General features: G+C 42.8%; 1 protein-coding gene across 1 annotated transcript in view; it reads left to right on the forward strand.

Moving 5' to 3' along the window:
- LOC124804863 overlaps nt 1-24,917 on the forward strand; it is a 178,137-nt gene that overhangs the window by 57,296 nt on the left and 95,924 nt on the right. The window contains exons 3-4 of the mRNA XM_047265229.1: nt 22,925-23,031; nt 23,699-23,914. Coding sequence (XP_047121185.1) covers nt 22,925-23,031; nt 23,699-23,914 — 323 coding nt within the window. The remainder of the gene's footprint in view (nt 1-22,924; nt 23,032-23,698; nt 23,915-24,917) is intronic.

Below are 24,917 nucleotides of genomic sequence, written 5' to 3' on the forward strand. Positions count from 1 at the left end.
CTTTCTCTGTCTACCTGAGTTCTAGTATGTAGCCATTTTTTATGCGCCTTCTTTTTCCTTTTACAGGCTGCCTTGACTGTGTCATTCCACCAAGCTGTTTGCTTCCTCCTACTTTTACACACTACTGTTCCAAGACATTCTTTAGCCACTTCTAGTACTGTGTCCCTGTACCTTGTCCATTCCTTTTCCAATGACTGTAATTGACTACATTCAACTAACTGGTACCTTTCTGAGATCGCTGTTATGTACTTGTGCCTGATTTCCTTATCCTGAAGTTTCTCCACTCTTATCCTCCTACATATGGACCTGACCTCCTGCACTTTCGGCCTCGCAATCCCAATTTCACTGCAGATTAAATAATGATCAGTGTCATCAAAGAATCCCCTGAATACACGTGTGTCCCTCACAGCCTTCCTGAATTCCTGATCTGTTATTATATAGTCAATGACAGATCTGGTTCCCCTGCTTTCCCAAGTATACCGGTGAATGTTCTTATGTTTAAAAAAGGAGTTTGTGATTACTAAGCCCATACTGGCACAGAAATCCAAGAGTTGCTGCCCGTTCCTGTTGGCCTCCATATCCTCTCCAAATTTACCCATAACCTTTTCGTACCCTTCTGTTCGATTTCCAATCCTGGCGTTAAAATCACCCATGAGCAGAACACTGTCCTTGTCCTTTACTCTAACAACTACATCACTGAGTGCCTCATAAAAACTATCAATCTTATCTTGATCAGTCCCTTCACAATGCGAATATACTGACACAATGAAACTGGATTTAAATTAAAAAAGCAGGAAAAGGAAGTTATTACATTCAACGCTATAAGACTGGTCACCCCCCCATGAACCATGGACCTTGCCGTTGGTGGGGAGGCTTGCGTGCCTCAGCGATACAGATAGCCGTACCGTAGGTGCAACCACAACGGAGGGGTATCTGTTGAGAAGCCAGACAAACGTGTGGTTCCTGAAGAGGGGCAGCAGCCTTTTCAGTAGTTGCAAGGGCAACAGTCTGGATGATTGACTGATCTGGCCTTGTAACAATAACCAAAACGGCCTTGCTGTGCTGGTACTGCGAACGGCTGAAAGCAAGGGGAAACTACAGCCGTAATTTTTCCCGAGGGCATGCAGCTTTACTGTATGATTACATGATGATGGCGTCCTCTTCGGTAAAATATTCCGGAGGTAAAATAGTCCCCCATTCGGATCTCCGGGCGGGGACTACTCAAGAGGATGTCGTTATCAGGAGAAAGAAAACTGGCGTTCTACGGATCGGAGCGTGGAATGTCAGATCCCTTAATCGGGCAGGTAGGTTAGAAAATTTAAAAAGGGAAATGGATAGGTTGAAGTTAGATATAGTGGGAATTAGTGAAGTTCGGTGGCAGGAGGAACAAGACTTCTGGTCAGGTGACTACAGGGTTATAAACACAAAATCAAATAGGGGTAATGCAGGAGTAGGTTTAATAATGAATAGGAAAATAGGAATGCGGGTAAGCTACTACAAACAGCATAGTGAACGCATTATTGTGGCCAAGATAGATACAAAGCCCACAACTACTACAGTAGTACAAGTTTATATGCCAACTAGGTCTGCAGATGACGAAGAAATTGAAGAAATGTATGATGAAATAAAAGAAATTATTCAGATTGTGAAGGGAGACGAAAATTTAATAGTCATGGGTGACTGGAATTCGAGTGTAGGAAAACGGAGAGAAGGAAACATAGTAGGTGAATATGGATTGGGGGACAGAAATGAAAGAGGAAGCCGCCTTGTAGAATTTTGCACAGAGCACAACATAATCATAACTAACACTTGGTTTAAGAATCATGAAAGAAGGTTGTATACATGGAAGAACCCTGGAGATACTAAAAGGTATCAGATAGATTATATAATGGTAAGACAGAGATTTAGGAACCAGGTTTTAAATTGTAAGACATTTCCAGGGGCAGATGTGGACTCTGACCACAATCTATTGGTTATGACCTGTAGATTAAAACTGAAGAAACTGCAAAAAGGTGGCAATTTAAGGAGATGGGACCTGGACAAACTAAAAGAACCAGAGGTTGTACAGAGATTCAGGGAGAGCATAAGGGAGCAATTGACAGGAATGGGGGAAATAAATACAGTAGAAGAAGAATGGGTAGCTTTGAGGGATGAAGTAGTGAAGGCAGCAGAGGATCAAGTAGGTAAAAAGACGAGGGCTAGTAGAAATGCTTGGGTAACAGAAGAAATACTGAATTTAATTGATGAAAGGAGAAAATATAAAAATGCAGTAAATGAAACAGGCAAAAAGGAATACAAACGTCTCAAAAATGAGATCGACAGGAAGTGCAAAATGGCTAAGCAGGGATGGCTAGAGGACAAATGTAAGGATGTAGAGGCCTATCTCACTAGGGGTAAGATAGATACCGCCTACAGGAAAATTAAAGAGACCTTTGGAGATAAGAGAACGACTTGTATGAATATCAAGAGCTCAGATGAAAACCCAGTTCTAAGCAAAGAAGGGAAAGCAGAAAGATGGAAGGAGTATATAGAGGGTCTATACAAGGGCAATGTACTTGAGGACAATATTATGGAAATGGAAGAGGATGTAGATGAAGATGAAATGGGAGATATGATACTGCGTGAAGAGTTTGACAGAGCACTGAAAGACCTAAGTCGAAACAAGGCCCCCGGAGTAGACAATATTCCATTGGAACTACTGACGGCCGTGGGAGAGCCAGTCCTGTCAAAACTCTACCATCTGGTGTGCAAGATGTATGAAACAGGCGAAATACCCTCAGACTTCAAGAAGAATATAATAATTCCAATCCCAAAGAAAGCAGGTGTTGACAGATGTGAAAATTACCGAACTATCAGCTTAATAAGTCACAGCTGCAAAATACTAACACGAATTCTTTACAGACGAATGGAAAAACTAGTAGAAGCCAACCTCGGGGAAGATCAGTTTGGATTCCGTAGAAACACTGGAACACGTGAGGCAATACTGACCTTACGACTTATCTTAGAAGAAAGATTAAGGAAAGGCAAACCTACGTTTCTAGCATTTGTAGACTTAGAGAAAGCTTTTGACAATGTTGACTGTAATACTCTCTTTCAAATTCTAAAGGTGGCAGGGGTAAAATACAGGGAGCGAAAGGCTATTTACAATTTGTACAGAAACCAGATGGCAGTTATAAGAGTCGAGGGACATGAAAGGGAAGCAGTGGTTGGGAAGGGAGTAAGACAGGGTTGTAGCCTCTCCCCGATGTTGTTCAATCTGTATATTGACCAAGCAGTAAAGGAAACGAGAGAAAAATTAGGAGTAGGTATTAAAATTCATGGAGAAGAAATAAAAACTTTGAGGTTCGCCGATGACATTGTAATTCTGTCAGAGACAGCAAAGGACTTGGAAGAGCAGTTGAATGGAATGGACAGTGTCTTGAAAGGAGTATATAAGATGAACATCAACAAAAGCAAAACAAGGATAATGGAATGTAGTCTAATTAAGTCGGGTGATGCTGAGGGAATTAGATTAGGAAATGAGACACTTAAAGTAGTAAAGGAGTTTTGCTATTTGGGGAGCAAAATAACTGATGATGGTCGAAGTAGAGAGGATAGAAAATGTAGGCTGGCTATGGCAAGGAAAGCGTTTCTGAAGAAGAGAAATTTGTTAACATCTAGTATTGATTTAAGTGTCAGGAAGTCATTTCTGAAAGTATTTGTATGGACTGTAGCCATGTATGGAAGTGAAACATGGACGATAAATAGTTTGGACAAGAAGAGAATAGAAGCTTTCGAAATGTGGTGCTACAGAATAATGCTGAAGATTAGATGGGTAGATCACATAACTAATGAGGAAGTATTGAATAGGATTGGGGAGAAGAGAAGTTTGTGGCACAACTTGACCAGAAGAAGGGATCGGTTGGTAGGACATGTTCTGAGGCATCAAGGGATCACCAATTTAGTATTGGAGGGCAGTGTGGAGGGTAAAAATCGTAGAGGGAGACCAAGAGATGAATACACTAAGCAGATTCAGAAGGATGTAGGTTGCAGTAGGTACTGGGAGATGAAAAAGCTTGCACAGGATAGAGTAGCATGGAGAGCTGCATCAAACCAGTCTCAAGACTGAAGACCACAACAACAACAACAAGACTGGTCAATTCCTTTAAGTGCAGTGGTACCTTCATTGAATACACCTAACAATAATCTTGTTTAGTAATTTTGAATGATTGTTTTGAGTGATATCACCCCTTTTTGGAGTATGTACACCATAAGTGGTCCTCTGCTGCTTCAGACTACAGACACAAGCTGCAAGTATCACAGAACGTAACTTTGTACCATTACAATTTCTGCACTTTATTAGGACTGAGAATTGTGCCACAATGCAGGAATCCTGCCCCTCCACAAGCAATATGTGGCCATAGTAACCAGTTTTTATCCTTCCAGTCATATGTTCAAAACCAGTATCTCCAGAACTTCAGGATGTATGACACAAACAAAGCCTGAAAACACAGGTCACTCCATGTGGTTGCTATGAGATTGAGACCACTTATTTCCAAGTCATTATCAATGGAACCTATCACATCCAAGCCATGATTGCTAATTGTTAGTCATTAACCAGTTACTGACATGCTATATGAATCGATGCCTGGATAATTAATGCCATACCTGTGAGAGATCTTATTTTGGTTTAGCCAAAACGTACGTCATTTAATAAGTATCAGAACACTGTGTGGGACAAAGATGCAATATAATCACAAAAGAAGTATGTAAAAACAAAGATGAACATATATCTGTATTCTAATGTTTCCTTAAGCTGATATCAAAATTTTCATTCTGGAAATACATATCTGTCTTTTCCCTCAGTTATCATGGGTGGACATATTGCTTGTATGTCAAACAACAATATATATTTGTGTAAAAGATTTTACAACATATCTCATCAACAGGGAGGAGTTGCTTTCATTTCTAAATTGTTTCATCCTGAAAATGATACCTGGATACACCATAGCCTGAAAACTTCAGAAAACATGGTGACACTATTTATTATTGTATTATACTGTGTTCTTTATCATGGAGCTGTGCAGTGCACCCTTTTCTTCAAGAAAGAAGAGGTAAATATTACTCTGTTCAGAGAGGAGTAAATATATCAATCAGTTTAGACTGTTACAGTGGCAATCATAGCAAGAGACTATCGAGTTACAAACTTAAATGCATGAATTACTGCTGGTAAAAGTATCCGAAAGCCACACACCTTGAAGTAATCCACATTATTCACACCTTCATACAGTGCCAGTACTTGAACACCAGTATATACCCTTACATTAAATGTTGCGGTAAATACCAACTGGCGGTATCAATTTGAGGATTATGAAGATATGTAGCTCTCACTGTTGCTATCCTTCTTAATGGCACCAAATACACATTTAAGTAGTTTTATCACTCACTTGTTAGTCGATCAGCTGCTTCACTTCATTTTATTTTAGCATATGAATAACATACAGAGCTTGTTGACATGTAATCATTCTTTCCTTATAAGCTACACATTGTAGCTACACATATTACAAAAGAAATAAATAAGTAAATAGATTGTGAGAAAGATGATGAAACTTACCAAACAAAAGCGCTGGCAGGTCGATAGACACACAAACAAACACAAACATACACACAAAATTCTAGCTTTCGCAACCAATGGTTGCCTCGTCAGGAAAGAGGGAAGGAGAAGGAAAGACAAAAGGATATGGGTTTTAAGGGAGAGGGTAAGGAGTCATTCCAATCCCGGGAGCGGAAAGACTTACCTTAGGGGGAAAAAAGGACAGGTATACACTCGCACACACACATATCCATCCACACATACACAGACACAAGCAGACATTTGTAAAGGCAAAGAGTTTGGGCAGAGATGTCAGTCGGGGCGGATGTACAGAGGCAAAGATGAAGTTGAAAGACAGGTGAGGTATGAGCGGCGGCAAATTGAAATTAGAAATTAGCGGAGATTGAGGCCTGGCGGATAGCGAGAAGAAAGGTTATGCTGAAGGGCAAGTTCCCATCTCCGGAGTTCTGACAGGTTGGTGTTAGTGGGAAGTATCCAGATAACCCAGACAGTGTAACACTGTGCCAAGATGTGCTGGCCGTGCACCAAGGCATGTTTAGCCACAGGGTGATCCTCATTACCAACAAACACTGTCTGCCTGTGTCCATTCATGCGAATGGACAGTTTGTTGCTGGTCATTCCCACATAGAACGCTTCACAGTGTAGGCAGGTCAGTTGGTAAATCACGTGGGTGCTTTCACACGTGGCTCTGCCTTTGATCGTGTACACCTTCCGGGTTACAGGACTGGAATAGGTGGTGGTGGGAGGGTGCATGGGACAGGTTTTACACCGGGGGCGGTTACAGGGATAGGAGCAGGAAGGTAGGGAAGGTGGTTTGGGGATTTCATAGGGATGAACTAAGAGGTTGCGAAGGTTAGGTGGACGGCGGAAAGACACTCTTGGTGGAGTGGGGAGGATTTCATGAAGGATGGATCTCATTTCAGGGCAGGATTTGAGGAAGTCGTATCCCTGCTGGAGAGCCACATTCAGAATCTGATCCAGTCCCGGAAAGTATCCTGTCACAAGTGGGGCACTTTTGGGGTTCTTCTGTGGAAGGTTCCGGGTTTGAGGAAATGAGGATGTGGCTCTGGTTATTTGCTTCTGTACCAGGTCGGGAGGGTAGTTACGGGATGCAAAAGCTGTTTTCAGGTTGTTGGTGTAATGGTTCAAGGATTCCGGACTGGAGCAGATTCGTTTGCCACGAAGACCTAGGCTGTAGGGAAGGGACCGTTTGATGTGGAATGGGTGGCAGCTGTCATAATGGAGGTACTGTTGCTTGTTGGTGGGTTTAATGTGGACGGACGTGTGAAGCTGGCCATTGGACAGGTGGAGGTCAACGTCAAGGAAAGTGGCATGGGATTTGGAGTAGGACCAGGTGAATCTGATGGAACCAAAGGAGTTAAGGTTGGAGAGGAAATTCTGGAGTTCTTCTTCACTGTGAGTCCAGATCACGAAAATGTCATCAATAAATCTGTACCAAACTTCGGGTTGGCAGGCCTGGGTAACCAGGAAGGCTTCCTCTAAGCGACCCATGAATAGCTTGGCATACGAGGGGGCCATCCTGGTACCCATGGCTGTTCCCTTTAATTGTTGGTATGTCTGGCCTTCAAAAGTGAAGAAGTTGTGGGTTAGGATGAAGCTGGCTAAGGTAATGAGGAAAGAGGTTTTAGGTAGGGCGGCAGGTGATCGGCGTGAAAGGAAGTGCTCCATCGCAGCGAGGCCCTGGACATGCGGAATATTTGTGTATAAGGAAGTGGCATCAATGGTTACAAGGATGGTTTCCGGGGGTAACAGACTGGGTAGGGATTCCAGGCGTTTGAGAAAGTGGTTGGTGTCTTTGATGAAGGATGGGAGACTGCATGTAATGGGTTGAAGGTGTTGATCTACGTAGGCAGAGATGCGTTCGGTGGGGGCTTGGTAACCAGCTACAATGGGACGGCCGGGATGATTGGGTTTGTGAATTTTGGGAAGAAGGTAGAAGGTAGGGGTGCGGGGTGTTGGTGGGGTCAGGAGGTTGATGGAGTCGGGTGAAAGGTTTTGTAGGGGGCCTAAGGTTCTGAGGATTCCTTGAAGCTCCGCCTGGACATCAGGAATGGGATTGCCTTGGCAAACTTTGTAAGTAGTGTTGTCTGAAAGCTGACGCAGTCCCTCAGCCACATACTCCCGACGATCAAGTACCACAGTTGTGGAACCCTTGTCCGCCGGAAGAATGACGATGGATCGGTCAGCCTTCAGATCACGGATAGCCTGGGCTTCAGCAGTGGTGATGTTGGGAGTAGGATTAAGGTTTTTTAAGAAGGATTGAGAGGCAAGGCTGGAAGTCAGAAATTCCTGGAAAGTTAGGAGAGGGTGATTTTGAGGAAGAGGAGGTGAGTCCCGCTGTGACGGAGGACGGAACTGTTCCAGGCATGGTTCAATTTGGATAGTGTCTTGGGGAGTTGGATCATTAGGAGTAGGATTAGGATCATTTTTCTTCGTGGCAAAGTGATATTTCCAGCAGAGAGTACGGGTGTAGGACAGTAAATCTTTGACGAGGGCTGTTTGGTTAAATCTGGGAGTGGGGCTGAAGGTGAGGCCTTTGGATAGGACAGAGGTTTCGGATTGGGAGAGAGGTTTGGAGGAAAGGTTAACTACTGAATTGGGGTGTTGTGGTTCCAGATTGCGTTGATTGGAATTTTGAGGTTTTGGAGGGAGTGGAGCTGGAAGTGGGAGATTGAGTAGATGGGAGAGACTGGGTTTGTGTGCAATGAGAGGAGGTTGAGGTTTGCTGGAAAGGTTGTGAAGGGTGAGTGAGTTGCCTTTCCGGAGGTGGGAAACCAGGAGATTGGATAGTTTTTTAAGGTGGAGGGTGGCATGCTGTTCTAATTTGCGGTTGGCCTGTAGGAGGATGCTCTGAACAACAGGTGTGGATGTGGGAGAGGAAAGACTGAGGATTTTTATAAAGGATAGGAGTTGATGGGCGTGTTGATTGGCTGAGTGGATGTGTAGGTGAAGGATTAGGTGGGTGAGGGCAATGGATTTCCAAACCAAACAATCCATTGCCCTCACCCACCTAATCCTTCACCTACACATCCACTCAGCCAATCAACACGCCCATCAACTCCTATCCTTTATAAAAATCCTCAATCTTTCCTCTCCCACATCCACACCTGTTGTTCAGAGCATCCTCCTACAGGCCAACCGCAAATTAGAACAGCATGCCACCCTCCACCTTAAAAAACTATCCAATCTCCTGGTTTCCCACCTCCGGAAAGGCAACTCACTCACCCTTCACAACCTTTCCAGCAAACCTCAACCTCCTCTCATTGCACACAAACTCAGTCTCTCCCATCTACTCAATCTCCCACTTCCAGCTCCACTCCCTCCAAAACCTCAAAATTCCAATCAACGCAATCTGGAACCACAACACCCCAATTCAGTAGTTAACCTTTCCTCCAAACCTCTCTCCCAATCCGAAACCTCTGTCCTATCCAAAGGCCTCACCTTCAGCCCCACTCCAAGATTTAACCAAACAGCCCTCGTCAAAGATTTACTGTCCTACACCCGTACTCTCTGCTGGAAATATCACTTTGCCACGAAGAAAAATGATCCTAATCCTACTCCTAATGATCCAACTCCCCAAGACACTATCCAAATTGAACCATGCCTGGAACAGTTCCGTCCTCCGTCACAGCGGGACCCACCTCCTCTTCCTCAAAATCACCCTCTCCTAACCTTCCAGGAATTTCTGACTTCCAGCCTTGCCTCTCAATCCTTCTTAAAAAACCTTAATCCTACTCCCAACATCACCACTGCTGAAGCCCAGGCTATCCGTGATCTGAAGGCTGACCGATCCATCGTCATTCTTCTGGCGGACAAGGGTTCCACAACTGTGGTACTTGATCGTCGGGAGTATGTGGCTGAGGGACTGAGTCAGCTTTCAGACAACACTACTTACAAAGTTTGCCAAGGCAATCCCATTCCTGATGTCCAGGCGGAGCTTCAAGGAATCCTCAGAACCTTAGGCCCCCTACAAAACCTTTCACCCGACTCCGTCAACCTCCTGACCCCACCAACACCCCGCACCCCTACCTTCTACCTTCTTCCCAAAATTCACAAACCCAATCATCCCGGCCGTCCCATTGTAGCTGGTTACCAAGCCCCCACCGAACGCATCTCTGCCTACGTAGATCAACACCTTCAACCCATTACATGCAGTCTCCCATCCTTCATCAAAGACACCAACCACTTTCTCAAACGCCTGGAATCCCTACCCAGTCTGTTACCCCCGGAAACCATCCTTGTAACCATTGATGCCACTTCCTTATACACAAATATTCCGCATGTCCAGGGCCTCGCTGCGATGGAGCACTTCCTTTCACGCCGATCACCTGCCGCCCTACCTAAAACCTCTTTCCTCATTACCTTAGCCAGCTTCATCCTAACCCACAACTTCTTCACTTTTGAAGGCCAGACATACCAACAATTAAAGGGAACAGCCATGGGTACCAGGATGGCCCCCTCGTATGCCAAGCTATTCATGGGTCGCTTAGAGGAAGCCTTTCTGGTTACCCAGGCCTGCCAACCCGAAGTTTGGTACAGATTTATTGATGACATTTTCGTGATCTGGACTCACAGTGAAGAAGAACTCCAGAATTTCCTCTCCAACCTTAACTCCTTTGGTTCCATCAGATTCAGCTGGTCCTACTCCAAATCCCATGCCACTTTCCTTGACGTTGACCTCCACCTGTCCAATGGCCAGCTTCACACGTCCGTCCACATTAAACCCACCAACAAGCAACAGTACCTCCATTATGACAGCTGCCACCCATTCCACATCAAACGGTCCCTTCCCTACAGCCTAGGTCTTCGTGGCAAACGAATCTGCTCCAGTCCGGAATCCTTGAACCATTACACCAACAACCTGAAAACAGCTTTTGCATCCCGTAACTACCCTCCCGACCTGGTACAGAAGCAAATAACCAGAGCCACATCCTCATCTCCTCAAACCCGGAACCTTCCACAGAAGAACCCCAAAAGTGCCCCACTTGTGACAGGATACTTTCCGGGACTGGATCAGATTCTGAATGTGGCTCTCCAGCAGGGATACGACTTCCTCAAATCCTGCCCTGAAATGAGATCCATCCTTCATGAAATCCTCCCCACTCCACCAAGAGTGTCTTTCCGCCGTCCACCTAACCTTCGCAACCTCTTAGTTCATCCCTATGAAATCCCCAAACCACCTTCCCTACACTCTGGCTCCTATCCCTGTAACCGCCCCCGGTGTAAAACCTGTCCCATGCACCCTCCCACCACCACCTATTCCAGTCCTGTAACCCGGAAGGTGTACACGATCAAAGGCAGAGCCACGTGTGAAAGCACCCACGTGATTTACCAACTGACCTGCCTACACTGTGAAGCGTTCTATGTGGGAATGACCAGCAACAAACTGTCCATTCGCATGAATGGACACAGGCAGACAGTGTTTGTTGGTAATGAGGATCACCCTGTGGCTAAACATGCCTTGGTGCACGGCCAGCACATCTTGGCACAGTGTTACACTGTCCGGGTTATCTGTATACTTCCCACTAACACCAACCTGTCAGAACTCCGGAGATGGGAACTTGCCCTTCAGCATATCCTTTCTTCTCGCTATCCGCCAGGCCTCAATCTCCGCTAATTTCTAATTTCAATTTGCCGCCGCTCATACCTCACCTGTCTTTCAACTTCATCTTTGCCTCTGTACATCCGCCCCGACTGACATCTCTGCCCAAACTCTTTGCCTTTACAAATGTCTGCTTGTGTCTGTGTATGTGTGGATGGATATGTGTGTGTGCGAGTGTATACCTGTCCTTTTTTCCCCCTAAGGTAAGTCTTTCCGCTCCCGGGATTGGAATGACTCCTTACCCTCTCCCTTAAAACCCATATCCTTTTGTCTTTCCTTCTCCTTCCCTCTTTCCTGACGAGGCAACCATTGGTTGCGAAAGCTAGAATTTTGTGTGTATGTTTGTGTTTGTTTGTGTGTCTATCGACCTGCCAGCGCTTTTGTTTGGTAAGTTTCATCATCTTTCTTTTTAGATATATTTTTCCCACGTGGAATGTTTCCCTCTATTATATAAATAGATTGTGATAATTACAAAAATCTGAAATACTCTAGCCACAAGAATGTAAATTTAACTTTGCCTTTTTTCATAATGGCAGCATACTGTATTTAATTTTCTAAGAAGATGTAATTTTTAAAATTTTAATTCATTTTTTTAAATGTTTGTATTTAATGTCTATTTATGACACTAGAGTTCAGTCTTTTTGACATTGACATGAGCAAGTAACACAGGTGTTTCTTGGAAAAACACAACAATGTTGCTCAAGAATGTATCCGTACACATTGAAATTTTGTCACATTACCTACAGTTCTTAACTTGTACCATTTATGGATATCGAAGAAAATATCTCATTATTTTTGCCAGTGTTATACCAAATGTAATGTCAATTTATGAATTTTTTGAAATTTTAGATTCATTTTGAAACTAAAGGAAAATATCAAAGTGCATGCTCCATTTGTTTTAACAAATGTTGAAACATTATGTAACTACAGGTATATGTTGTTCAACAAAAGACGTTCCTTCACTTTTGAGAATCTCTGCAATCAGTTATACACTGGTATAGCTCTAAGATAGTTTTACAAAAATTTGATTTCTTAAGGGAAAAACACAGAATTTTAAATAAATAATCCTTTTTGTAATTTTGAGTTTCAACCTCCTATAATTTTTTTCACTACTGTACTTCATTTTATAATTCGCTTTACATATGATTTATATCATGCTCATGTAATTTTATTGGTAGTTTGCGGCCATTTTAATGACAATTTTTGTGATATTTTAGATGACAAAAATTTGGCCCAGCTGTTACAGGTCATTTTTGAATTTCATGTACTAAAGCAGCTCTTACTAGGGCAACTGCAACCCCCTCTCCCCCATTATAAATGCCTCTGCATTTCTCTGAATGGTGCCAACCATCACGTCAGTCTCATTCGTACCAATCAACTGCAGACCATTGTAGTCAACGTATAGGACATAGCTGAAGGCTGTACTTGGTAACTTTGCTCCCCAACACACATTAACCATCCCCATTGCAGTACAAAGGCAAGAGGTTCCCACCTAGCTGCCGACTCCTGGAAAACTAAGTGAGGTGACCATTTATGGATGAGAGGGTGCCACGTATGCAGATCCTCTGGGGATGACAGCCACCAAGATGTCTGGAAATTTCATTGACATTATCATCAATGGCCAACCTGTCTGATATAAAGTAGCAGAATAGGATGACATTTAATTATATCTACGATTCCAACCATTTTGATGTATATGATACAAAATCATGACATTTACTCAAAATCATCTAAATGGTTGAGCATGCATGTTAACATTGTTAATTCACTGAATTCATGAAATTAAATCATCTGAAGAGTAATTAACATGAAATATGATTAATGTATCATGAAAATCTAGTCACTAACTGAAAATTCATTAAAACCCATGTAAACAAATGTTTAAATTAATATTCAGAAAATTTGTACATAGAGAAATTATAACAATTATTATTCAGCTTCTCATAAAGATGCAACAAAATCAAATCTTTATTTTCAAAATTATAAATGAAAGTAATTCAAACATTATTGTAGAAAGGTATCTCGTGTAATTTGGCCATAATGATCATGATATTTTGGCTTGTTAGCTGCCTTATAAAAATTGTAACAAAATGTAGAATCAAATTCTGTAACCTGTTTTGTAAAAACAATCAAATTTTGATTGTAAACTTTAAAAAGTATGTTTGAAAAAATGTATGCTGTAAATTTGTGTTTGTTAAAAGGTATATAAGGTACAGCAGCAGTAGCTATAGCAGGTGAGTTTTACATCATCTTTTTAAGCTATGTCAATTAGTGGTGCAATAAATAAGTTTACTGTTTTGGCTCCATTACTTGAATTAATAAACTTGATGTGCAATTCTGTTTTAACAGAATGGAGCCGTAATGTTATTTTTAGATGAGTTTTCCTGCAGGATCACAAACAGTCATAGACTGCGAAATATCAGAACTTTTAGTTGACAGAGCTGTTCCTACAAGCACATGTAACAAAGATTGCTCTTCGTGTTTGTATGCTGTTGAAAATATTGTTATTATGCCATCATCAACATGCGAGTTCTATTCATCAGTAAAGGTGCTCAGTTAAACTGTGAGGCTTTTGTCAATAGCAAAAGGCTGCTCGGGTTCACAGAAGAAATCTACATGTGTGTGACAAACATAAGCATTCTAGGCAGTCAAGAACTACTTTGGATCACTTATTGTCACAAGTAACCACAACTCTTTCCTAGAGGTAAGCATGTAGAGACAGCTGAACCAGCCTAGGAAGGGATCAGTGAAGAATTGTGCTCCACTGCCCAATGCCACTACAGACAATAGGGGAACTAGGGATGGGAGGGGGGAGCTGTGGCAGATGCTGTGAGATAGATAACAACCATCCCACAAAAGCCTAATGTGAGTCTCAAGATGTGAGGAATCTAGGATTATATCACACATCCTATGTATTGCTTCCTCAAAAACCTCAAAACCAAAATTAGACTAACTGGATTGTGCACAGTGGCATTAGAGCAGTCACTCATTCTGCACCCCTTAGGCAATTGGAAGGTGAAGAAACCTTAATCAGCAGTAGTATGGAAAGTACCCTGTACCATGCACTTAACAGCACTTTGCAGAGTACAAATATAGATACAGATATCAATATAGATAGTGTGAATGTGATGTTTCACATATGGTAGAATTTTTGTACTGTATTTTTGCTTAATCTGATCTTGATGCCAAACGGCCAGGCACAGATTAGGTCTTCTGAGAAAAGTTTCTAACCTGAGAATGTTGGGTCTGTATTTACAAATGAGGCAGTTCATACCTGAAACACTGATTTATATTTGGCTGCACCTTGGATTGGTATTCTTTTATTCACTTATGCTGTAAGGACCCAGTGCATAGGATAGGATTGCATGCTATCAGTCAGCTTTCAGGGTTCCAAATTTACTAGGGATGTGGTTGCCCAGTGTCTACATCAAACTTGGCTTATGTTCTGAATATGCTTATGTAGGTGTAGGTGTGTTTGTCTTGAGGTCAGATGACTGCAATAATGGGAACTGATAGGCAGCAACAACAAATGGTTAGCAAATAATTTGGACTTTATGTCTACAAGCAAAAGTATCGGAGTTACCATTAAATGGAACAGAAGTGCAGAAGGGATTTTTGTGGTTGCAGCAAGCTCGAAAATTGAGTAGGTGGCAGTTTTGACGTAATTTTGTGGTGGTAGCTGGGGGTGCAAGCTGCTGAGTTTGTTTGCCTTTCTTATGTACTGTGTAAAGTGAAAAAAATCATGTCATCCAGTCCTAAAAAGTCTTAAGTATATTATGCGTTCCCTCACTGTATATATAAGAGCTGATTATCTTTGCACATCGTAGGGAATCAATTTCAACATGGTTAAAACACCATAAAAGAAAATAGTTTTATGCTGCCCATCCACTGTTTAAAACTTCAGGCTCAAACTCTGACTTCAGGCTCAAACTCTGCAGTATACTGATATGAAATGAAAAGCATTGTTCAGTATTAATGTAGAAACATTGAAAAAAATCTTGTGTGATGAACTGGTGCAGAAATGTTACTATTCAATTTAGGGGTTCATGGAGGATGATCTGACAGTTTGAGCACAAGAGAACAAAAAGGTAATTAGGATGTTGTAGTTTCTTATTTAAAAAGTAATGGTGTAATGTATCAGTTATGTAGGTATCAGTATATTACACTATTGATTTTAAGGAAAACTGTTAGTAAATTGTTGTGTTTTGATGAATCTCTTGTGCATCAATTAAATAACTTGAAAGTATGCATGAGACAATAAACTTCTATTCTATTACATTATGATGTAACTTTTATGCCATTGTGTACCTTCTAAGTAATGCTTTTTATAAGTGTTTGCACTTGATTTGTTGCCTCAAATATAGGCGCAAGGGCTATTACACTCTTAAAGGAGAAGTTTTGAAATCTTCATTGTCTTAACTTACAAGGCCTCATATGGCACATGCTGAAGTATCACATGTTTGAACATTATAAAGACATGATGTGTACCATAACCAACTATGATACACTTAAATTTGTAATGTTCACTCACTCTAATTAAGGAAGTAATTTGTTGTGACTCGCCGATCATTCAAAGTGCCGCTGCGCAATTACGCGTGTCCTCTACATGCGGCGCTGTCTGCCAGCCATGCAGCAGCTGCACCACCTAAGCGGCCAGCCGAGCAGCGGCCGCTAGACTGGGACTCAGTGCTCATTCAAATGCTAACGTGTACACATGTCTTCCTTGTCAACTTACTCTGTGACTTATATGTGTTGTGTCGTTCTGAAATATATGTGTTAAACTTGACGTTATAACAATTGGTGACGAGGATGGGATTTTTCCTTTTCACCGTTGACCCACAGGGTTCCATGGCTACTGTCGAGCAACTATTGCAAAATCTCCTTGAACAGCAAACGCTTCTAACAGCGGCGATTCGCGATTTCGTGGCGGTGTCAAATGCGAGGTGTTTCTCGTCATTGGCTATACCTCCTTTTCCTCCTTATGACGAGACGGTGGAAGACTGGTCTGATTATGAAAAACGTCTTCGACAGCACTTCTTGGCATTTCATGTCACGGATGAACAACCATGTAAGTCTCTGTTCCTTTCCTGGATTTCACCTCAAATGTATCGGTTGTTGTCGCAATTGGCTCCTTTGAAGGATCCTGCATCTTTGTCCTTTGCTGAAATGTGCTCCCTTCTGTCTGTCTATTTTCTAAAGCAAACGCATGTGGTAGCCTCTCGTGTTGCCTTTTATCGTTGTCAAAAACAGCCACATCAATCCTATCGCACTTGGGCTGCTGAACTTCATGGCCTCAGTCGAAAGTGTCAATTTGTTACTGACGTTCCATGGTACGGGATGCTATTATCCGGTTGGCGCCGACAAAGAAGTTCGGCAACGTGCACTTCAGTTGGTGAATCCGACTCTAGTTGAAGTTCTCTCCATTGCGCAGTCTTTTGAAATTTCTCGCGCCCCTGGGGCGCAAATAGAGGCGTGGGGTGATGTCGGGGAAATACAACCTCTGTGCGCTGTTGATGACGCGTGCGGCGCGTCCCCGCCGGCCGATGTGGCAGCAGTGCGTTCCCATGCGCAACCTCGGCCTAGCCGTAAACAACCTGCTAAGACACTGCAGCAAAACCCCCGGCAACTTCCTTCACGTCCGCGGTGTTTTACGAAACATTCATGTGAGGATTGTCCCCAAAGTTGGGCTGTGTGTCACAATTGCAAAAAGAAAGGTCATGTGTCTTCCGTTTGCAAATCCGACCGCATACATGATGTTCATGAACATGACTCTGATTCTGTGTTGTCTGTCAATTGCACTTCTTCCCTTTCAGAGAAGTTATTCCTCACTGTCCAAATCCTTGGTCGAGATGTTTGCATGCAAGTGGATACCGGTTCTGCTGCCAATATAATTAATTCTCAGACATATCTTCAGTTGGGTTCTCCATTCCTGTCACCTGTCACTCGGCAATTACAGACGTACAATAAACAGAAGATTTCTCTCTTGGGACAGTTTAATGCTGAGGTATCTCACAAATCCATTGTTCGCACTGTTCCCATATTTGTGGTCGACCAGAGCAATGCAGAAAATCTTTTTGGTTTCGATGCCTTTCACGTTTTTGGGTTCTCCATAGATGACTCTGTCAATATTGTCTCTGATGCTATTCCTTATACTCAATTGGATTCCTTGTCGACGACATTTTCGTCCCTTTTTTCTCGTGGGTTAGGCCGTGCAAACGACTTTGAAGCTCATATCACGCTCAAACCCACTGTTCGGCCTAAGTTTTTTCAGGCTCAGCCCATTCCTGTGGCCCTTCGTGATCGGATAAAACGGGAGTTGGATCGTCTCACTACTTCAGGGGTCTTGCTTCCTGTCACTTCCAGTGAGTGGTCCTCTCCTGTTGTCGTCATTGCTAAGCCAAATGGTGATATTCGACTCTGTGGCGATTTCAAAGCCACTGTAAATGCTCAATGCCTCATCGACACTTACCCTATGCCCCGTCCTGAAGAACTGTTCACTAAACTTGCTGGAGGCCAGTATTTTTCTAAAATTGACCTGTCAGAAGCTTATCATCAACTTCCTCTCGACACTGCTTCCCGGCAGTTTCTGGTCCTTAACATGCCTTTCGGCCTCTACCAATACCAACGCTTGCCATTCGGGGTTGCTAGCGCCCCTGCTCTCTTTCAGCGATTCTTAGAACAATTATTGCTCCCTGTCCCTGGGTGTATCAATTACATGGACGACATCGTTGTCACTGGCTCCACCACTGAAGAACATCTTCAAAATCTCCACACACTTTTTCATGTCTTACAGACTGCCGGTCTTAAGTGTAATCTTCAGAAATCACAATTTTTTCAGGCATCTATCACGTACTTGGGGTTTCAACTCTCTCGGGATGGTATTCGTTCACTTCAGCAAACTGTCGCTGCGATCGATGCCGTTCCTCGCCCTACATCTGTTAAGGAACTGCAAGCCTTCTTGGGGAAAATAGCATACTATCACAAGTTTTTACCGTCTGTGGCTTCGGTGGCTCAGCCGTTGCATCGCCTGTTGCATAAAAACGTGCCTTTTCACTGGTCCGCGTCATGTGAAAAGGCTTTCCAGAAATTGAAGACTATGCTGAAACAGGCCCCGTGCCTGGCTACTTATCGACCTGGCCAACATCTTGTTCTTGCCACAGACACCTCTCAGTACGGGGTCGGTGCAGTTCTTGCGCACCGTTTTTCTGACGGTTCGGAACAACCCATTGCTTATTCCTCCAAAACGCTCACGGATGCCCAACAAAAGTATTCTCAAATTGAGAAAGAAGCTTTGGCCATTATTTATGCTCTTCATAAGTTTGGTGTTTTTCTCTATGGCTCAAAATTTCATCTTGTTACGGATCACAAACCACTTGTTTCCTTGTTTCATCCATCAACGTCACTTCCCGACAAGGCTGCACACCACCTCCAGCATTGGGCTCTTTACTTGTCTCGTTTCAATTATGAGATTCATTTCCAGCCGATGACTCAACATGCAAATGCTGATGCTCTGTCTCACCTTCCCATGGGTCCTGATCAGGCATTCGATAGGGACGAACTTTTGTGTTTCCACCTGGATGTTGCCGAGCAGCGGGTTGTGGACGGGTTCCCCATCACTGGGGACAGGCTGGCGGCTGCTACGGGTTCTGACCCTACCCTCTCCCGGGTTTTACGCTGTATTCAGAAGCGTTGGCCAGATCGCCCGTCCGCTAAGACTTCTGATCCATTGCGGAACTACTGCGCTTTGCGTTACCGCCTCACGGCTAGGGATGGTGTTATCCTCCTCTCCACTGACAATGCTTCGCCACGTGTTGTGGTACCTGCGTCTTTGCATGCTTCGGTCTTGCGCCTCCTTCACCAAGGGCACTGGGGTGTGTCTCGCACAAAATCTCTGGAGCGCCGTCATGTGTACTGGACTGGCATCGACTCTGAAATAGCACACATGGTTGCTGCCTGCAGCCCTTGGCGTCACAGGCCGCTGCCCCGAAGTCATCTTTGTCACCGTGGCCTTCGCCTGAGAAGCCCTCGGAGCACATTCATGCTGACTTTGCGGGACCCTTTTTAGGTACTTATTGGCTCCTCGTAATTGACGCCTACTCTAACTTTCCTTTCATTATCCGTTGCTCGTCGCCTACCACCGTGGCAACCACCAGTGCTCTTGCCCGCATTTTTTCTTTGGAAGGCCTCCCCTCTACTCTTGTTACTGATAATGGTCCACAATTTGCCTCTTCCGAATTTGTGGAGTTTTGTGCTCGTCACGGCGTTATGCATGTCACGGCCCCGCCGTTTCATCCACAATCCAACGGTGAGGCTAAACGACTGGTCCGCACATTTAAGGCTCAGATGCGGAAACTTCTGACTTCTTCTGCTGCTGATGATGCGCTTCTCCAGTTTCTGGTGTCTTACCGTTTCACCCCCATGGGCGACCACAGCCTGGCTGAGCTCTTACATGACGACAGCCCCGCATGCTACTTCATCTTCTGCGGCCTTCCACCTCACGGCCGCGGGTGCCTTCACTTGGCCAGTTCACTGCTGACGACCTCATCTGGGTACAGGGATATGGCAGGTGGCCAAAATGGAGCCCGGGCCGCATCTTAAGACACCATGGCAGACGCGTGTATGAAATCCAGACGGACACGGGTGTTGCAGTGCGTCATTCGGACCAGCTTCGGCCTCATGTGCCAGCAACGCCTGTTCCGAATGCCGCTACACCACCTTTGGCTCTACCTGACGCTCAGGATCTTGGCATATCTCAATACTCACAACGCAGCCCTCTCACTGTCATTGCGATGCCAGCACCAGAACGGACGCCACCAGGAGTCGTGCCCATGCAGGAACTGGATGACCATCCTCTGTCAGAGCAAATCTACTCGCCCCCTCCTCCAACGGACGCTGACACATCGCCTATGTCTCCTGTCATATCAACCGGACTTGCCACAATGGGCAGATTGGTGCATGGGGCCCCAGCAGATTCGACCCCTATATCTCCTGTCATCTCGACCCGTTATCATCGGGCACACTTCCGTCCGTACGGGAAGCCTCCTCCTCGAGACTTTACGGCAAGTCAAACAACGCCTATGGACATTAGCCATCTCCAGGACACCTCCATCAAGATCAGTGCAACAATTTCAAAGGGGGGAAAAATGTTGTGACTCGCCGATCATTCAAAGTGCCGCAGCACAATTACGCGTGTCCTCTACGTGCGGCGCTGTCTGCCAGCCATGCAGCAGCTGCACCACCTAAGTGGCCAGCCGAGCAGCGGCCGCTAGACTGGGGCTCAGTGCTCGTTCGAATGCTAACGTGTACACATGTCTTGCTTGTCAACTTACTCTGTGACTTATATGTGTTGTGTTGTTCTGAAATATATGTGTTAAACTTGACGTTATAACATAATTTTTGTCAGTTTCAAAATATTTCAATATTGTTTTTCTGAAGGGACTCAAAACTCATAGACACTAGGTTTATTTATTTCACAGCACAGATGTTGCAACAGTAGAAAGATGTACTGCCTTTTTGACCAGTGTCTCATTCTTAGAAGAAAAGTTTAGGTTTTGTGTCTTTCATTGATAACTTCCCACCTGTCCTCAACAAATGAAAATTCTTGCAAAATGTGGCATGAATGCCACTGGGACAAATTTCTGCTGTTTTTACTACTGCTATTGCAGCAGCTGCTACTGCTCCAAATATTTCTGTTTCTCTCTAGGGGCTGTTGATGCAGGTACTGTAGTATACTACAGTATGAAATAGTGTCTATTATTGTAGAGAATTTGGAGGTCATCTGAGGCAATAAAAGTACAAAAAAGAATTAATAATATAAATAGACACAATAAGACCAATATATTATTGAGACAAATGTACACAAAACAATTTTGTAAATACATCGTGCGTTATGTTAATTTTCACTGATGGATATACACGTATTCCCCATCACACTATTTTCTGTTCTTCATTTGTATGTTTAAAAGTACATTTAGATCTGTTTTTAATTTATAGATTAATTGCTTCCCAACATCCCGAATATAATATTGAAAATTTTTATTGATTTTTATAGAAAACACTTTTTTGTTGTTGTAGCTGTTGTGGTCTTCAGTCCAGATACTGGTTTGATGCAGCTCGCCATGCTACTCTATGCCATGCAAGCTTCTTCATCTCCAAGTTGCACCCGACATCCTTCTGAATCTGCTTAGTGTATTCATTTCTTGGTCTCCCCCTATGTTTTTTACTCTCCATGCTGCCCTCAAATACTAAATTGGTGATCCCTTGATGCCTCAGGAAATGTCCTACCAACTGATACCTTCTTCTAGTCAAGTTGTGCCACAGATTCCTAAATATGTGACCTGCAGGAAGATCAGTTATTCCACTGTCCCAGCTGCTTGGCTGCTTGACCATATACATACATGAAATCGCATCACATACAATGTTGCTTATTGCTTGACAAAGAATATTTCAGATACTGGTTGAGTCACAGGTAGCCACTACTATGACTGCATGTCAACAATGTTGCCTTCACCAGAGGGCACCTAGTGCTGTTCATGGGTTCACTAAAAGTAATGACCAATGACCTTTAGATGCCACCTTCTAGTGATATCTGCTAGATGGTATCACTGTCCTCTGAGGACATCATAGTTTATATCCTGCACAACAAGGTTCAACAGCCATCAGCTGCAATGCACTTAGCAAACTTACACTTGGTGTTGTCCTCCAGCTGACTGTCAAAGTGCTAAGCTATTGTACATACTAGTTAAGACAGAGAAGTGTGATCACTTTCTTCTGTTATTCAGACATTAGTAATGAAATAACCTATAAATCAGTTCACTTCTTCACTTCCTGCTTTGATTGAAGTTACCTAGTGGAAATGTTACTGTTAAATTCAAAGCACATTGTTTAATACCAGCAGACAACTCCAAGCAATCATGTCTGTCATAACTTTTCCCTCATAATATATAACTGAATGTTTGGTAGACAGTTATATCTTTTATCTTCTTCTTTTACTTTATTCAGAACATTTGGCTTCCTTGAAGTCAGACAACATTCTTATGGTTATTGTTGTGTTGTAGATATCTACACTCATCCAGTTTCCAAGCATATATTTTACTTTCTAACCATCACATTCATCAGTTAAATACTAATAAGTAGGATTAGTGGAATATCACTGAAAACGTTTATTATGTCAGACCAGGACGTGACTGCAGTTCCCTGCCTTTCACAAAAAGCATTCTTCCAGTCAGCTAGATGTGTCTTGCAGTCCAACTCACAACTTGGGCTTGATATTATCTTTTTTCTTCAATTGCAAAACTCACAGAGGCTCCCCCAAAGGACTAACATGTTTGCAAGGAATTTGGCAGAGCAGTTTGGAGAACATCACAAACTGTTAAGTGCCAGTGAGCTTTGAAAGGGAAAATACAAAGAAATTTTGTACTTTATGAGAAATCTGGACAGTGAACATTGGAAGCAATGAGCAAATGTTTCTTAGATGTATTAGATATAGATCTCAGGTACACTTTTGAGGAGTATTTTGTTTGGATGAAAAAATTTTGGGTAAAATACTATTATTCAAGTTGATTAAATTATGTGTTAGCTTCTTGCTTGCATTTTTTTCTGTGATTTGTAATCTCCTTTAGAGAGTCAAAACTCTTACTTATCCCCACCTGCTATTAATTGTGCAAAAGACATAGTTTACAATTACCTACATTCTTTCAAATTTTCAGGAACAAAGGAAAGCTTGTGGAATACCGTTCCCCCTAAGACAGCTCAGAGGGTTCTGGCTGGTATGGTGAATGAATCTTTATCTATTCTTACAGTTCGATATACACAGGTATTGTTAATAAATGTATGTGTGTGATAGTTATAGTGATTAAAAATATACATCTTATATATTCTACTGATATTTTATTGGCTATTACTAAAGTAAATGGTAATATTATGTTTGTGGTTGTACAGTAAGTAATAGTACTCTTGTTTATTATTGACATGGCTTCAGTTTAGCAAAATGTAAATTTAAAACCTAATTGCATTCCAGCACCTCTACCAAGATGTCCACTTACAACAGCATCCAAAGTTTATACTTCAAATTTGGCATGTGCGATATTTATTTATTTACATGTCATTCTATGTGATAATTGCTACACAATCATGGAACATCTCTTTACAGTAAGAGAATATTAATTAAATGTATTTCATGATAAGTGTAGGATGTCAGCATATGTGTGGTATTTACATTGGAAGTGATGTCATGTCATTATTATTATTATTATTATTATTATTATTATTATTATTAATAATAATAATAATAGTAATAATAATAATAATAATAATAATAAAAGGTATTGATTTCCAGTAATGATCACTGAAAGTAAAGAATTCTAACTTTTACTTTAGTTCTGTTTAATATGTGAGTACTAATTTTATTAGTTTCTAATAAAATAATTGTTTTATTTTCATAAACTCGCTGTGATACCAAAAGAAATAATGTTCTTTCACAGGCAAAAACCAGTTCTGAACGTAGCACACTTTTGATTAATGATGTAAGCAATTTGTTGTTGTGCATTTCAAAGATTCTACCTGCTGTTTGTAATGATGCAAGTGAGCTATTGGCCCACAGCCTTCAGAATAACGTTGTGAAAGACATACATGCAAAATGTCATGAGTTGCTAAAATGTCTCATCATCCGGGGTTGTCCATTGGAAGTCCTTTACAGGGTATGTAGTAATACCACTTCTTCTTTTTGATTTGACTCTTCTGATAGCATTTGATGTGAAAATAAAATATAAATTGTTCAAGTTCACACAGTCTTTCAGAATCTCTGACTTACAACATAAAGATGTTTTGTAGAAACCTGATAACATATCAGACCACTCTCATTTTTTGGATTATATGTGCTCTGCAAAAAATTTATATCATTTGCTGGATTAGCAACACAGGTCTGGTTTAAAAATTTAACTAGAAGAATAATTTGATCATGGATGATAATACACTCCTGGAAATTGAAATAAGAACACCGTGAATTCATTGTCCCAGGAAGGGGAAACTTTATTGACACATTCCTGGGGTCAGATACATCACATGATCACACTGACAGAACCACAGGCACATAGACACAGGCATCAGAGCATGCACAATGTCGGCACTAGTACAGTGTATATCCACCTTTCGCAGCAATGCAGGCTGCTATTCTCCCATGGAGACGATCGTAGAGATGCTGGATGTAGTGCTGTGGAACGGCTTGCCATGCCATTTCCACCTGGCGCCTCAGTTGGACCAGCGTTCGTGCTGGACGTGCAGACTGCGTGAGACGACGCTTCATCCAGTCCCAAACATGCTCAATGGGGGACAGATCCGGAGATCTTGCTGGCCAGGGTAGTTGACTTACACCTTCTAGAGCACGTTGGGTGGTACGGGATACATGCGGACGTGCATTGTCCTGTTGGAACAGCAAGTTCCCTTGCCGGTCTAGGAATGGTAGAACGATGGGTTCGATGACGGTTTGGATGTACCGTGCACTATTCAGTGTCCCCTCGACGATCACCAGTGGTGTACGGCCAGTGTAGGAGATCGCTCCCCACACCATGATGCCGGGTGTTGGCCCTGTGTGCCTCGGTCGTATGCAGTCCTGATTGTGGCGCTCACCTGCACGGCGCCAAACACGCATACGACCATCATTGGCACCAAGGCAGAAGCGACTCTCATCGCTGAAGACGACAC

Source organism: Schistocerca piceifrons, chromosome 1, assembly GCF_021461385.2.
Source record: "Schistocerca piceifrons isolate TAMUIC-IGC-003096 chromosome 1, iqSchPice1.1, whole genome shotgun sequence".
NCBI lineage: Eukaryota > Metazoa > Arthropoda > Insecta > Orthoptera > Acrididae > Schistocerca > Schistocerca piceifrons.